General features: G+C 45.0%; 1 protein-coding gene across 1 annotated transcript in view; it reads right to left on the reverse strand.

Moving 5' to 3' along the window:
* Positions 1-7,110: 7,110 nt before the first annotated feature.
* PROS1 (protein S) overlaps positions 7,111-16,272 on the reverse strand; it is a 51,899-nt gene continuing 42,737 nt past the window's right edge. The window contains exons 14-15 of the mRNA XM_006116837.3: positions 15,538-15,760; positions 7,111-8,395 (exon numbers count right to left, since the gene is read on the reverse strand). Coding sequence (XP_006116899.2) covers positions 8,229-8,395; positions 15,538-15,760 — 390 coding nt within the window. The 3' untranslated portion in view covers positions 7,111-8,228. The remainder of the gene's footprint in view (positions 8,396-15,537; positions 15,761-16,272) is intronic.

A 16,272-nucleotide genomic window follows, 5' to 3' on the forward strand; every position in this document is an offset into this window, starting at 1 on the left:
TTTGAGATGACACGACCATATCTTTTTTTAGATGAGGCGTCTATCAGGGATGGTCTAATCATGGGTCCTGCCATGAGGGCAGGAGACTGGCTTGATGACCTCTCGAGGTCCCTTCCAGTGCTAGTAGTCTATGATTGTATGTCTGTACGCAGTATTCAAGATGTGGACGTACCATGGTTTTATATGGAGGCAATAAGATGTTCTTTGTCTTAGGGTACGTCTAGACTACATGCCTCTGTCGCCAGAGGCATGTAGATTAGGCTACCAGACATAGGAAAATGAAGCGGCGATTTAAATAATCGCTGCTTCATTTAAATTTACATGGCCGCCGCGCTGAGCCGACAAACAGCTGATCAGCTGTTTGTCGGCTCAGCGCTGTAGTCTGGACGCGCGGGTGTCGACATCAAAGGTATTTGTCGACCACCCAGGTATGCCTCCTGGGATGAGGTTTACCTGGGTGGTCGACAAATGCCTTTGATGTCGATACCCGCGCATCCAGACTACAGCGCTGAGCTGACAAACAGCTGATCAGCTGTTTGTCGGCTCAGCGCGGCGGCCATGTAAATTTAAATGAAGCGGCGATTATTTAAATCGCCGCTTCATTTTCCTATGTCTGGTAGCCTAATCTACATGCCTCTGGTAACAGATGTACCCTTATTCTCCATCCCCTTTTTAATGATTCCTAACAGTCTATTTGCTTTTTTGACTGCTACTGCACACTGAGTGGATGTTTTCAGAGAACTATCCACAATGACTCGAAGATCTCTTTCCTGAGTAGATCCACTCAAGAGATTTGGATTACACTGTTGAGGTGGAAATCTGGACCAAGTGCCAGAAAAATCAAGTAGATCACTCTTTAAAGTTACAGGATGTAGCATTGTGTTTTCTTAGTCCAGACCTGGAATAGACAGGAAGAGGAAATGTATCATTCTAGTAGGCTTAAAGAAGCAGAGCTTTGCCTTATATGAAATCACTGGGTCTCAGGCATGTGGGGTAGTGTTGGATAGTGTTGGACTTACTTGACTTCTCTTAAAGTCATATGCTAAATGTCTGATGTTTAGCAGGTCTGACTATCTCCTTACCTTGCAGATCAGAGACAATTAATGATTGGTGCTTCATAAACTCTTGTGAAATTTAAGGATGCATGGCTGACTTGATCATGTGGTTAAGTGCATTTGCAAGGATGGCTTTCTCTAGGCCAGTGTTTCCCAATTGGTGCTCCGGGGAACCCTGGGGTTCCGCGAAGCAAAACTAGGGGTTCCGCGAGGAGCCAGCACTCCCCCGCCCCCTCTGAAAGAGAGAGAGAGCCGGCTAGCCAGCAGAGGCATTGGCGGCGAGTTGTATGGGCTCGTGGTGCCCATGCTCCACCAATATTTGGAGCTGGAGTGGGCCCCGGCCCCCCAGCGTGTCCTCCCACCCCGGCCCCAGAGCGTCTCTCCCCTGGCCCTGGCCCGTCCCTGCCGTGCGCAACCTTCACTGAGCTCCCCCTTGCCAGCTGCTGCTGCCCTGCGCGGCGTGCTCAAACCAGTGGGCGGGGACATGCCTGGGCATGACATAATGTCATGGCCCGGGATTTTAAAACTGCTGGGCGCTGTGTTGCGCTGCACGGCTGAGTTGTGGGTTTGGAGTCCGGGGTCAGAGCGCAGACTTCAGCCTCACAAAGTGAAAGGCAGAAGGAAGGGGAAGGGCTGGGAGAGGAAGGGGCTTGTGCGGAGGGGGAGGAGAGAGGGGAAGGCACCAAAGGGACAGGGTGGAGGAGAGACTGTACCAGGGGGCCAAGTGCAGACAATGAAGAAAAAGGCAGGAGGGGAGGTGTCAGTGGGAGGGGGACAGGGTGATGCTGGGAGGGGAGAGGGTAAGGACATTGGGGGCAACAGGGGGGGAAGAGGGGAGGTGCTAGGAGAAGGCTTGAAAGAAGAGGTGGACGTGAGGAAGGCCGGGATGGAGCAAGTCATGTGTGAGGGCACAGAGGGGCATGAGGGGAATGGGGGCAGAGGGTGGTGAGGGGGTGGGCATCAGGGAAAAAGAGGGCAAAGGAGGTAGGAGCAGTGAGGGAAGGGGGAGGCACCAGGAGGGTGCAGGAGTAAGAGAAGGTTCAAGTGCCAGGAGATTCTGGTGGTGAAGCAGAAGGGCAGACACCTGCAGGGGAGGGACCAGCACCAGAGGAGAGAGACAGGACAGGTTTGTACAGGGAGGTGTTAGAAGAGGGGATGAGGAGGGGTAGCTCACATGATCAGAGTGGGGCTACTGGAGGAGTGGGCACAGGAAGGAGAGAAGGGCCGGCGGAGGGGGGCAGGTTGCAGGAGGCCTGAGGGCAGTGAGAAGGGCAGGAGTCAGGACAGCAGAAGAGGGTGAGGAGTTTGGGGGCAGCAGGCACCAGGGGAGCTGATGGAACAAGGGGAGGAGACATGGCAGCAGAGAGGAAAGGTAAAGGTTTAAAAATATTTATTAATAACTTGGGTGCCACAGTGGCACATCCAAACAAGCCACATGAACTCAGTACTTGCGAGCTGTGCTTTTGCACAAGAGCATCTATGGCAGTGTGGACGCTCTCTTGCCTAAGAAAGCGTTGATGGCTATTTTAGCCATAGGGCTTTCTTGCGCAAGAAATTAATGTTACCTGTCCACACTGGCCTCTTGCGCAAGAACAGTTGCGCAAAAGGGCGTATTCCTAAACTGGAGCATCATAGTTCTTGCTCAAGAAGCCCTGATTTCGTACATGAGAACGTCAGCGTTCTTGCGCAAGAACATGCGGCCAGTGTAGACAGGAAGCAAGTTTTTGCACAAGAGCGGCCGCTTTGGCGCAAGATCGTGCCAGTGTAGATGCAAGGGGAGGTCAGGACGGAGGCAGGGGCGGGGAATCAGCGCTGGCTCAGCATGTCTGCATGGTTGGGGGAAGGTGCAGGGAAATTGAGCTGGGTTGCAGAGTGGGGAGGTCCGGGGGGCTGGGCTGGGCTGGGCTGGGGGTGTGGCGCTCAGAGCTCAGTTTGGCTGCAGGAGGAGGAAGGTACTGGGAACCGGGGCTAGACTCAAGGAGGAAGGGAGGGGCAGGGAATCGGCACTTGGCTCAGCAGTTTTGCGGGGCTTGGGAGAGAGGTGAAGGGAAACAGGGCTCAGCTGTGCTGTGGGGGAGGCACGCAGGGAACCAGTGCAGGGCTCTGCTGGGCTGAGGTGGATGGGGGAGGGCACACAGAACAGACGGGCAGCTCAGCTGGGCTGTGAGGGGCTGCAGGGAACTGGTGCTGCACTCCCTTGGGTTGTGGGGCATGGTTTTGGGGGAGGTGCAGGGAACCAGCAGGGGTGAGTGGAGTTGGGTTGCAGGGGATAGAGGTGCAAAGAAGCCTAGTGAGGGGGGGAACCCGGAGCCCTGAAATTACCTCCCCTGGTCCAAAAATCCCTCATCTGGGACCAGGGCAGGTCCAGAGGGTGCCAGATCAGGGAGGTTCAACTCCTACCCAAGTCCCCTCCCTGTCCCTGGCCTCAGGACCCTGCCAGTCACCCTAGTGCCCAGCAGGATCATGTCCTTGACCCCAGCACCCTCCCACCTGCCTGCCCCAGCACCCTGCCACCTGAGCCAGCATCCTTCCAGCAGCACCCTCTCCCCAGCCCCAGAACTCACTTTCACTCTGTCCCCTACCCCCACCAACACATTTGGGACCACATCAGTGAGGGTTGGGGATTTTTGGAGGGTTGTTGGGGTTTTTTTGCATCTCACTTGTGTGGCCCCAACTGACTTTTCTGTGGGTCAGTGACCCTTGACTCAAAACAGGTTTCCTCACCACTCTCATAAATAAAGACAATGCTAAAACCCTTTGAGTTTGACATAATATTTTATTTAAAAATGAAGCCTGGCCAACAAGCCCCCAGTTGGGTTCAAACCCCCATCTCACTGCAGCATCATAACACTCCTACACCACCTGACCCCAAATCTGAGCCTATCATACCCTGGAACCCCCTGTCCCAAGCCTCTTACATCCTCAAACTCCTGCATCCCCACATAGTCAGTCTTCTGCCACAACACTCCTGCATCATCCACACATCACAAATCTGTGTCCTGAGCCCATCATAATCACAACCTTCTTGCCCTGGGTCCCTCACATATCCAGCCCAAACTCCTGCACCCTCACATCCACAAGCCCATGGCTTACTCAGCACCCCAACCTTCCCCTTGAGCCCAACACTCCCGAGCCTGGAGCCCCCTCCCCAAGCCAACATCCCCTTCTCCTGCATCCAAATCCCCTCCCAGAGCTTTTACTTCTCATCCCTTCCCACACCCAAATCCCTCATTCCCACCCCACACCTCCTGTCTCAACCTAGTGAGAGTGTATAGGGGCAGGGGATAGCAAGTGATGGAGAGGAGGGGAACAGAGCAAATGAGGCCTCAAGGAAGGGGGGGGGGTCTTGGGGAAGGAATGTGATCCCCCCCCTTTTTTTTTTTGCTTGACAAACCTAGGGGTTCCTTGAAATTCTGAAAAGCTGAAAAGGGTTCCTTGGCCAAATAAAATTGGGAAACACTGCTCTAGGCCAAACAAACAATAGTGCTTATTGTGCAATCCACACTGGAGACGCAGGAGGAAGCACCAAATCAATAAATGGAGGGGGGAGGGAGAATGTAAGTTGCACATTTTAAAGAATATTTTAATGTTGTGGGGAGGGGAATCAGTAGAAATTACTCATTAAACCCAGAAGGCTATATTTTTTTTCAGAAAGCATTTCAGCTAGTCCCGATGGAATTGTGCTGGCTGTCTATCTTTGAGTTCCCTTTGATATCAAAGTGTTTGATGAGACTGATATAAAAGCAGTGTGTTGACTTTGAGAAAGTCTGGGAAGGTTTGTAGTGTGGGATGATTAGTTGTACTATGAGTAAGAGTGTTAATGATGTTAGAAGTTAAAATTTTCCAGGCGTGTTTTCATTTGGTGAATTTTTGCTCATATGGCTAAATTTAATTCCTAAATAGGTGACATGTATCTGACCTGTTACAGAGGAGAAACTGTCTTTTCCCTCTTGGCATCTGTTAATAGCCAGCAAATACTGTGTGGGTAAGATGTGTTTATGTGACTCCATGGACATATGCTATATAATCCTAGACATTTGTTACTTATCCTCACCTGCTTGATTAGTTTGTTCAGATCCCTTGGGAAAGAATGTATTAGCAGATCAGACCTTAGAGAGCCATAACTCACTTTCTTTTTTAATGAAGTACTGCTGTGCAGTTTTGTAAATGATATCCTGTGTAAAGAAAGATGGTATAGAAATCTAAGGCCAGGTCTACACTAGGGGGCAATGTTGAACTAAGGTACACAGCTCCAGCTAAGTCAATAGCAAAGCTAGTTTAATGATTGAGTTACCATGGTGTCTCTACAGTGGAGAGTCAACGAGATACATAGTGGAGTATCCGGGTCCACACACAGTGCAATCAGTGGCAGACCTTCTAAATCAATCTCCCTTAATTAGATCTTTAAAGTGGTTTGCCTGGATATTCAGTTTCTGTCCATTATTGGCAAACTTCATGTCTCTCCCAATGCTTCTCCTGACTCCACTATCACTGGCTGTGTATAGCATTCCTTACTGACCTCACTTTGTCAGGATAAAATTACCAATGAAACCTTGGGAAAGGGCCATTCTGGTATCCATGTGTGGACAGACAATGTAAAATTGGTGCCTGGAATGTCCAAATTTTGTTCTAAACAGCTAAAGTGGTCACCTACATCAAGCAGTTGAAAATTCTGAATATTGATATCTGCTTTATGATTTTTGAGGTACAGTGTTAATTTTTTTCTGGTTAGTCAGAGAACTTAATTTTTTTAAAGTTTTTTTCTGCATGATCCTAATTCTGCTCTATTTCAGTAAAAATGCACTGAAGTTAATAAAATTATTCAGCCCCATTTCAGAATATGCTTAATTTTAAGCATGTAAATTGTCCCATTTGTCTGGACTGGGGTACCTGAAGAAAATACAAAATAATACAGTTTTGTATTATTGTTTAAATCTGTCTTTGTTTCCTTGATGATTGCAATCTTTAAGATAAAATTAAATATGCTTGAATCTTAGTCATTCTAAGGAGGTTTAAAATGATTGAATACGTAGGTATTAAAGGGCCTTAGTGTAAATGAAAATTAAGATTCCACATCGGGATTTCATTTGCAGCAAAATAATGTATGCAAAATATGAAAATGCAGAAGCTGATTTCTCTCGTTAATCTTCCTTCTTGCATGTAGCATCAACCCAAACTTTAGTTGATACTGGCAAATATTAAATCATTAACAAATCCCACCATTAATCTAGGGAATATCAATTCATATTTGAACAGCAAATGAGCTTTGAGTTATTTAATTTTTTTATACTGAAGATTACCATAAACTCTTACGGAAGATCTTTGATCACCAGAACAAGGTGAATACAGTTTAAATGAATCAAAGATATGAAAATACACCTTAAAATGAAAGTTATGGATTCTTCTTACGCATGTTTAAAACATGGAGGCACTTACTTATACATTCAAAAATCCAACACAAGGTTTTAAATAAGATTAGAATATGCTAAAATATCCATACAGGAAACAAAATACAGATAGAGTCCCTATTAGAAACCTGTGTGATTTTGTGTGACTTAACTATTTCCTTTCTCTCTCTAGGTTTACAAAACAAAAAAAAAGAGCTGGGGCTCTTGTACATTTCAAAGGAGCAATGCGGAACTTCACATACAGCCCCAGTGGGAAGTCCCACCGATGCCGGGCTGCACACAGCATGCCTGCTGCCTTGAAATGCATAGAAGTCCTCAGCCAGGCATTTCAAAGCTGCACGCTGCTAGGAGCCTAGGGTCAACTAGGGAGTCCCCAGTTGACCCCGGGCTCCATGTCAACTGTCTCTTTAAAATGCCGTCTCTGGATACTTCCCCGAAAACTCATTTAGTCTTGTCCTAATCCACTTTCCTTGTTAATCTAGCTGAGAGAGGATATTGCTTTAAATGTGACATGGCGGTAAAATTTGGGGCTTCCTGTATATAAACTACTCCAGCTGAAATATGGCTTTCAAATGCAGGTCACATCCCTCTGTCTATAGACCCACAGAATGGAAAGGGATTTTATCTCCAGTTGTGAAGGATTAGTCCGAAGAGAGAATTTACTTGACAGTTTTAGGTATGACGGAATGATTAGGAAACTCTGGAATGTGAGATTCCTTATGAATGAGGCAGTCTGATTGTCAGAGAAGACCTTCGCTTTATTTGATAAATTCCAATTTGGTGTCCTGGAGCTCTTACTGATGCTGATTCATCTGTGCAACTCACTCACATAAACCTCGTGGCATTTGCTTTCTGATAATAGCACAGTACTGAATTAATATAAATGTGGAAGTGTGTCCCTTTTAATGGAGCTCTGAATTGAACAATCAGACAGCCTTGAAGTGTGAAATACTATGCTGAGATTCCTTGATGAAAAACATGGAAAGAATTAATGTTAATCCTAAGGTAGTTGGTTCCAAGGAGCAAGCAAATATAATTTTCTGTCATTTTGATATGTTCTGTCAAAGTATGTAGCATGAGTTAAAATGTACTATAAAAGGAGGTTTCAAGTTGAAAAGTTGGTCCATTACATTATAAGGATTGCAAAACCGCTTTACAGAGTTCTTTCTTTTAAAGAAAAGATGTGATATTTACTAAAAGCTTGGGTTTGGATGGTGCTCCTCAAAATAATGCCATGATTCAGAAGTATAACGACACTGATTTTGAGTTCATAGCTTTATACTTAAACACATTTTCCAAAACCTGCTAATGTTTTTTTTTTTTAATATCTTGTTAGAAAGTGAAATGAAAATCATTTTATTTAGATTCAAACATGCCGGTAGCACTTGCAACCCAAACACAACAGCTTTGTGCTAAAACATCAGAACCGTAAGCGACAGCTGGACTTGCCTGATTTGACTGTCCAAGTTGAATAAAATACAAAAAGGGAACAGCCTCAATGATTGGGGGGGAAAAGATGGTTCCACCCAAAAGAAATCTTTTAAATTTAGTTTAAAGATATGATCACTGATGTGGATCAGAACATATTTACAAAATTTTATTCTTCATCGTGTCCTTTTCATCACTGAAAAAAACTGAGGTTTATTTTATCTTTCCACACTACGTACAAGGGATGAAAACATTCCAGTTTAACTCCTCTGTCACAACATTCTGAGTAACATAATATGGGAGCCTAATTACACAAATGATATCTGAAGGGAGAATGCTAGTTTAATAATTCATTTGCTTCATTCTCAGTCAGTGGGCACGAGTGTGACCTAATGTCATTGTGTTTGGAGAAGGCTTCATCCAGATCCAGCTGTAGTCCGTTGACCTTCACCTCCATGCAGCCATTATAAAAGGCTGTCTGCTGTGTTGCACCAATGGGAACATCTGCACAAAAAACACATTCAATGAATTATGCCAAGACTTCCATCATCTTATGTGTTTTTCAGATTTGTAAAAAGATTGAAACTTCCCATTTCTCATCAGTCAATGATCTATGGCAGGAAACAGCAACTTAATAGGAAACAATAGGTTAGGAAGATTTGCAATAGAATAGTGGTCTCCAAACTTTTCACACATCATGCCCCCCACTTCCATTCATGTCCCCCCTAAAGAGCAGGGCTGCGCCTATCAGGGAGTGGTGGTACGGACAGGGTAATGGGATCAGTGATGGGGCTGGATCTCTAGCTGGCTGGGAGCCAAGGTCCAAGGCCTGAGTCAGGATTGATGTTGGGGTGAGGATGGGGCTCAACATGGAGTTGCAGCCAGAGCGGGGATGGGAGAAGAACCATAGAATCATAGAGCTGAAGGAGACCTCAGGAGGTCATCAAGTCCTGCCCCCTGCCCAAGGCAGGACCAATCCCAACTAAATCAACCTAGCCAGGCTTTGTCAAGCCGAGACTTAAAAACCTCTAGGGATGGAGATTCCACCACCTCCCTAGGTAGCCCATTCCAGTGCTTCACCACCCTCCTAGTGAAGTAGTTTTTCCTAATATCCAACCTACACCTCTCCCACTGTAACTTGAGACCATTCCTCCTTGTTTTGCCATCTGTCACTGTGAATAGCGTGTTTCCATCCTCTTTGGAACCTCCCTTCATGAAGTTGAAGGCTGCTATCAAATCCCCCCTCACTCTTCTTTTCTGCAGACTAAACAAACCCAAATATCTCAGTCTCTCCACATAGGTCATATGCTCCAGCCCCCTAATCATTTTGGTCGCCCTCTGCTGAACCCTCTCCAGTGAGTCCACATCCTTTCTATAGTGGGGGGCCCAGAACTGAACACAGTATTCCAGATGTGGCCTCACCAGAGCCAAATAAAGGGGAATAATCACTTCTCTGGATCTTCTGGCAATGTTCCTCCTAATGCACCCTAATATGCCATTAGCCTTCTTGGCTACAAGGGCCCACTGTTGACTCATATCCAGCTTCTCATCCACTGTAATCCCCAAGTCCTTTTCTGCTGAACTGCTACTTGGCCATTCAGTCCCCAGCCTGTATCAATGCTTGGGATTCTTCAATCCCAAGTGCAGGACTCTACACTTGCCCTTGTTGAACCTCATCAGATTTCTTTTGGCCCAATCCTATAATCTGTCCAGGTCACTCTGGACCGTATCCCTGCCCTCCAGCATATCTACCTCTCCCCTTAGTTTACTGTCATCTGCAAACTTGCTGAGGGTGCAATCCATCTCCTCATCTAGGTCATTAATAAAGGTGTTGAACAAAACTGGTCCAAGAACCGAACTTTGGGGCAGTCCGCTAGAAACCGACCGTTGTCCTGACATCGAGCCGTTGATCGCTCCCGTTGGGCCCGACAGTCTATCCATCTTACAGTCCATTTATCCAATTCATACTACCTTATCTTGCTGGCAAGAATATTGTGGGAGGCCGTATCAAAAGCTTTGCTAAAGTCAAGGTATATCAAATCCACTGACTTTCCCATATCCACAGAGTTACCTCATCATACAAGCTAATCAGATTGGTCGGGCATGACTTGCCCTTCATGAATCCATGTTGACTATTCCTAATCAATTTTCCCTCTTCCAAGTGCTTCAAAATGGATTCCTTGAGGATTCCCTCCATGATTTTTCCAGGGACTGAGATAAGACTGACTGGTCTGGATTGTCCTTCTTCCCTTTTTTAAACCATGGATGTTGGGATCAGGGCTGGGAGGGAAGCTGCACCTGGGCCATAGTCAGGGGCGAGGCTGGAGGATGCTTCTTCCCCGTCCCTTGTGGGTATTGGCTTGGGCCTAGCTGTGTACCCTAGAATGTGTTCAATAATTTGGGAACCACTGCATTAGAACCTTGCTTTAATCCAAAAACCTAATTAACTGGAAAACTTTCAGAATAATATATTCTTTACTACTGGATAGTTCCTGCATCCGCACTTTTCTTGATCTGACCTAGTAACATACTTATGCATTCAAAGTCCATGGTTAAAGTAATCTCTTTCTGTCTGGCCAAAAAGCTGTTCTGCATTCCAATCCACAGTTCAAAAACAGAACCCATAAGAACTCTACAGACTAGTTTCATCCTTTCTTCTTTCCAGTGATTTCTCTGTAAAAGTCCCACTCTTTCCATTTCTATACTATTCAGAGGTTAAACTAGGGCAACGTCAGCCAATGACGTACTGTCAGCAAACAGTAGGTATGCAAGCATTACCGTGAGGCACAAAGTACAACAAGGTTTTTGTGAAGTAGGTTGCAATCGGTTCAAGGTCTAAAGCCTCAAAGATATTTAGGACCTTAACTCAGTCACCTGCTTTCAATGAGAGTTCTGCATCTGAATACCCTGAGAATCTGTCCCGAGTGTCTTCAGCAACTAGAATTAACTGGGCTAGAAATTGATCTCAGGAATGTTATCTAATACGCCAGTACAACGTGGTTACCTGATCACCCAGCCTTGATGTGAAATTTTACAATGAATGTGATTCTCCTGTTTCCTTAGTAAGCAAGACACTGTCCTACCCTCTCAGTCAAGAATAGGTTAATTCCTGAAATTCCAATCAGTCCCAAGCTGCAGCATTTGGGTGTTTTGTCACACCTGGAGGAGGCCTTTAAAAAGCAAGAATTAAGCACAGGTGGGATGATATTCTGAAAGAAACAGAGTTTAGTGCCTCCAGACAGGGCTTCTGTATTTCTAACTGATGAATACTTGGCAAATGAGGCCTGCCTGAGTCCTCTGAAGGAAGAGATGGACTGTTCTGTTTTTTTCTGTTGTATTCCTCAGGGACTAAGTCTTGGCTTTCACTCGTGCAGGTGAGTGGGAACGGTGACTGCCTATGGAACACAAAACACTGTTTCCTACTCCTTTAAATGAGGATGAAGGCCCAAAGTTGTGAGCCATAAGTATTTCCTTTTGTTTGGGCTGTTTTATATGCTCTCTGGAATAGACTGAACCTACTAAAAATATATATAGCCAAGGGGATTCACCTCTTGCCCTAGAACCAAACCCTGGAATTGCTGTTACTCAGAGACCAATGTATGAGGTAATTAAAGCACCCACACAAGGGGGTGACTTAGAGACATAGTATTTGACAGATATATCACCTGCTTGCCTGTACTCTGCTATAAGCCAAACTGCTTAGAGATTTTACAGGTCAAGTCTCAATAGGACTAATTTTCTCTGTTCAGATTGCTCTGTGCATAACAGAACCCCACATGTCTCACTAAAAACATAATTTATTGAATTGGTTTTGTAAATAAATCTCCATGTTCAATTGCTATTTTGGAGAAATAGAGATATTCTGATTAGAAAAGTTGTAAGACACATTTTTATTAAATACATTTGGAACTTGTTTCTCTACAGCTTGTTTTGTTTGTGGCAGTACAGGTTTAATTAAGTGCCCTATTTTATTAATCAGTAATCCCATCACCTTTTCATGGATTGCCTAAAGGGGTCCTTATGGTCAAGTTAATATTTTCCAACAGTCACCATACAAAAACTATCTGAAAACATTTTTGTCCATATTTTTGGAAGAGGAACTTACTGTGGTAACAAAGAAAATTATGGGGGAATGGAGAAAGGAAGGCATCTTAGAGACAAGACTTGAGTTTGGAAGCTGTTTATACTATAACAGAGTTTAAAGAGAAGCTAGATAATTTCATGGAGGTTAGGTCCATAAAAGGCTATTAGCCAGGGGATAGAAATGGTGTCCCTGGCCTCTGTTTGTCAGAGGCTGGAGAAAGATGGCAGGGGACAAATCGCTTGATCATTGTCTTCGGTCCACCCTCTCTGGGGCACCTGGTGTTGGCCACGTTCGGCAGATAGGCTACTGTGCTAGATGAACCTTTGGTCTGACCCAGTTCGGCCGTTCTTATGTTGACAGCAGTTGACTTTAATGATATCACAGTATGCATTCTCCAAGTGTGAAGAGACTTACCTTGTAAAACTGATAAATTATTGCTAATTTAGGTTAGGTGGAGTAGCAAAAATGAATTTTGGCTCATTAGCCAATAGGGATAGTTGACTTAAACCAAAATCTTATTCCCTACAGCTTTGCTTACATTGCAGTTAGCACTGAGCTTGTAAATAGCTGTGGTTTTGATACTGGGAAAAGAACTTGGAATCTATAGCAACTGTGTTTATTTCTTCAGTTATTTTTTTAAAAAGGCTGTTAACCGAAACTTCCCTGTTAAGGACTTAGTGTGGGTCTAGTAGTCTAGTTACTGAGCTCTACTAATACACATTGCCTTTATCTCTCTATTTAGCTACCTTGGACACAATTAAAACATTGATGTATTACCTCTCACAGTAACACATATTAGTGCAGTATTTGGTACATTCTCTAGTCTAAGTCTGGAAGATGGTGGTGATCAAATGTGAACAGCATTCATCTAGTTTGCTACTGCTAAGTTCATTTTGGATTCCAATTCATGGCACACAAATTGAAGAGCTAAGCCAGGACAAATATCCTGCCCATGTCTTCTTGTAACTTTCTTTTGCGCCTACATTCTGTGATAAATTCAAACCCTTATTGCTAGAATGCGCAATAAGGCCTGTGGGAAACAGATCTCTTCCTCTCCTCTTATACAGTAAGAGGTTGCAGACTATGCAGTAGCATCTGCAGTGCTAATGTGCCTTCTCTTCAGAAATGGCCGTCAACCAGGGAGGGATATGCAGAGGTCTTGTGGGGGAGTACATCAACTCATCTAGCTATTTGCCTAGTTTTACAACAGGCTACAGCAAAAACACTAAGTAAGTTAGTACAGATTTTCATACAGAGAATGACTTTGTTTATACTGCTCTATATAGTAAAGTGTATAAATATTCTGATTGATTTTATATGGTAAATATGAAAAAGCATTTTTTCAGTCATAATGTGCTGTGATACTTTTGTATTTTTATGTCTGATACTGTAAGTAGAGTGTACACAAGACAAAATCAGACTCCTGAAAGACGTAGTTATCCCAAAAGATTGAGAGTCACTGCTCTACAGTGATGGGGAAAGTGAAGAGGATCGAGAAGTTGATTTTCTGGCCCTTATGCCCAGGTGCTGGCCCCACCTACCCTCTGTGCACCCCAAATACATCTAGTTTCCCTATCATACAAGGAGTATGCGCCTCTCCATCCCACTCCACTAGAGCTGCCAACCCAGAGTAGTCCTGGAGTCTCTAAGAATTAAAGATTAATCTTTAATTTAAAATTGTCATATGATGAAACATCCAAAATTATGTCCAACCAAAACTGGCAATCCTGCCCTTCATACCTCTCATGCCACAGACTCACCCTGCTCCCAGTGAAGCTATAGAGAAGGGGGCTGGGTATGCCCATTGAGGAAGGTTTGTTGTAACGTAACATACAACAGAAAATAGATCCCAATTCAAAATTGCCAGTCAAAATTCCAGGAATCTCTTGAGAAGCTAATACTTTGTCTTTCTCAATAGTCTCTGTTTATCCAGAAGATGTAAACAATCTTTACAAATAATAATTTATCCTCAAAACCACCCTATGATTTAAGGGTCTTTCTCCACCTCAGGTTTCAAGTTAGCATACAGGCAGTCCCCGACTTACACGGATCCGACTTATGTCGGATCCGCACTTACGAACGGGGCTTTCTCGCCCCGGAGCTCGCAGGCAGTGGTCCGCCACCTCGACCTCCGGGGCGAGAAAAGCTGCTCCCGGTGCCCCTGGTCTGCTGGGGACCATCTCCAGCAGACCAGGGACACCGGGAGCAAAGCCGCAGCCGCGGCGGGTCCCGCGCCAGAGCAAAGCCTCAGAGGTATGGCATCCCGCCGCTGCGGCTTTGCTCCCCGTGTCCCTGGTCTGCTGGGGGGGGGGGGGGGGGGCGCAGCTAGTGTGCCCCCCCCAGCAGACCAGGCTTTTGTTGTGGACCCTGGGGCAGAGCAGCTGGGACACTGCCGGTTGGTCCCGCAGGGCTGCTCTGGGCACTACTGGACCAACCCGGCAGCACCCCAGCTGCTCTGCCCCAGGCGTCCTGATTCAGCAGCTGCTGGTCAGTTTCAGCAGCGGCTGAATCAGGGCGCCTGGGGCACAGCAGCTGGGGTGCTGCTGGGTTGGTCCAGTAGCACCGAGGAACGGCGCTACTGGAGCAACCCAGCAGCACCCCAGCTGCTCTGCCCCAGGCGTCCCCAAGTCAGCTGCTGCTGAAACTGACCAGCGCTGACTACAGGAAGCCCGAGGCACAGTTGCTCTGCCCCGGGCTTCCTGGAATCAGCCGCTGATCAGTTTCAGCAGCAGCTGACTTGGGGACTTGGGGTTCTTAAGTTGAATCTGTATGTAAGTCAGAACTGGCGGTCAGTTTCAGCAGCGGCTGAATCTGGATGCCAGTTCCGACTTACATACAGATTCAACTTAAGAACAAACCTACAGTCCCTATCTTGTACGTAACCCGGGGACTGCCTGTACTATAATTTGTAAAATCCAAAGCTAATGGCATTGATGTGCATCCATGACATGCTTGCTGAGATATGCTTTGTGCTGGTTGCACAAGATAGGAATTGTAGGGATGAAAATTCACTGACAAATTGTTAAAACAAAACATTGAGTCTCTTTAAGCCCCTCTTAATTTTGAGATTACCTGTTATCATGTAAGTGGTCAACTGCCACCTGAAAGAATGATTGTTGTAACCCCATTTTCCCTGCTTCCTCCTCCCATCTTTCTCTTTCAGTTATTTTTAAATGGATGGCTTTGACAATCTCTAAACCTGCTGAAGTTTGTTAAATCTACCAGTAGGTGCCACTTCAGGAGTTCTTATTACTCTGAAGCAAAAAACCAAACCAAAGCAAAAAAAAAACCAAAACCTTGCAACATACCACCATTTCCCCCGGGGGAATAGGGTCCATAAGGTCACTTCCAAAAATAGACTTTTGAAGAGCAACTCTGCTACTGGGTTGTTAAGATTCTTCAGTAGTAGCATTAAGGAGCTATCAAGCTGCATCAAAAGCTATACTGATAGACTCAAAATACAAGGATAAAAATAGATAGGTGTTAAAAAAAAAACCATACCACAATAACTCAGGATATTAAGGCTTATTCATTCACATCAATGAAAAGAAATACAATTCACCTGGGATGCCACCTAAGTAGGTAACAATACGTCCTTTCATTGCTAGATCCAGGATGGAGAGCTGTTGTTGTTGGTAAGTAGTGGTGCTCTCTGTTTGTGACTCAGCAGTCAGTTCAAGCAGCTGTTTGTTTACTCTGAGTTCTAGTCGAGTTCTTTTGGAGGTACACAATCTGTCTGACTCCAACCGAGCAACAATGACGTTCTTAATAGTCACAATGATTTCCTGGGCAGCAGAATAAAAAAGATTTACCATACAACTCCAGTGCCTATTTTATTTACTTATGCATTTTATATTTGTAAAGAGAAACTGGAGGAAACACTATGACCAAACTTTTTCAAAATAGGTACCTGAAACTAGGAAATCCATTGAAATCAGTAGTAGCTGATGGCTTATTCAACAAAGGCAGTTGCTAATTTATTTAGCAGTCTCTCTCTTTCAGTGTTTGTTAGAAAATCTTGATCTAGATTAAATCCTGGTCTCAAGGAAGTTGATGGGTGTTTTGACATTGAGTATAATGGGACCAGATTTCACCCTTAGTATCTTATAAGCAGTTAAAGAAAAAAGTATGTCTTAACCCTTCTACATATAAGCACATGCTACCTTCTGTCATGCTACTTGCCACAACTGGGAATAGGAGGAAATTTAATGACAACAAGGTCTATTTGGTTATGCATGCAATTCATCACTGTTTTACTGGAGCCCTTTGTGAGCAATTAATTCAGCCTCATAACATC

This window comes from Pelodiscus sinensis, chromosome 1 (assembly GCF_049634645.1).
Source record: "Pelodiscus sinensis isolate JC-2024 chromosome 1, ASM4963464v1, whole genome shotgun sequence".
NCBI classification, from domain to species: domain Eukaryota; kingdom Metazoa; phylum Chordata; order Testudines; family Trionychidae; genus Pelodiscus; species Pelodiscus sinensis.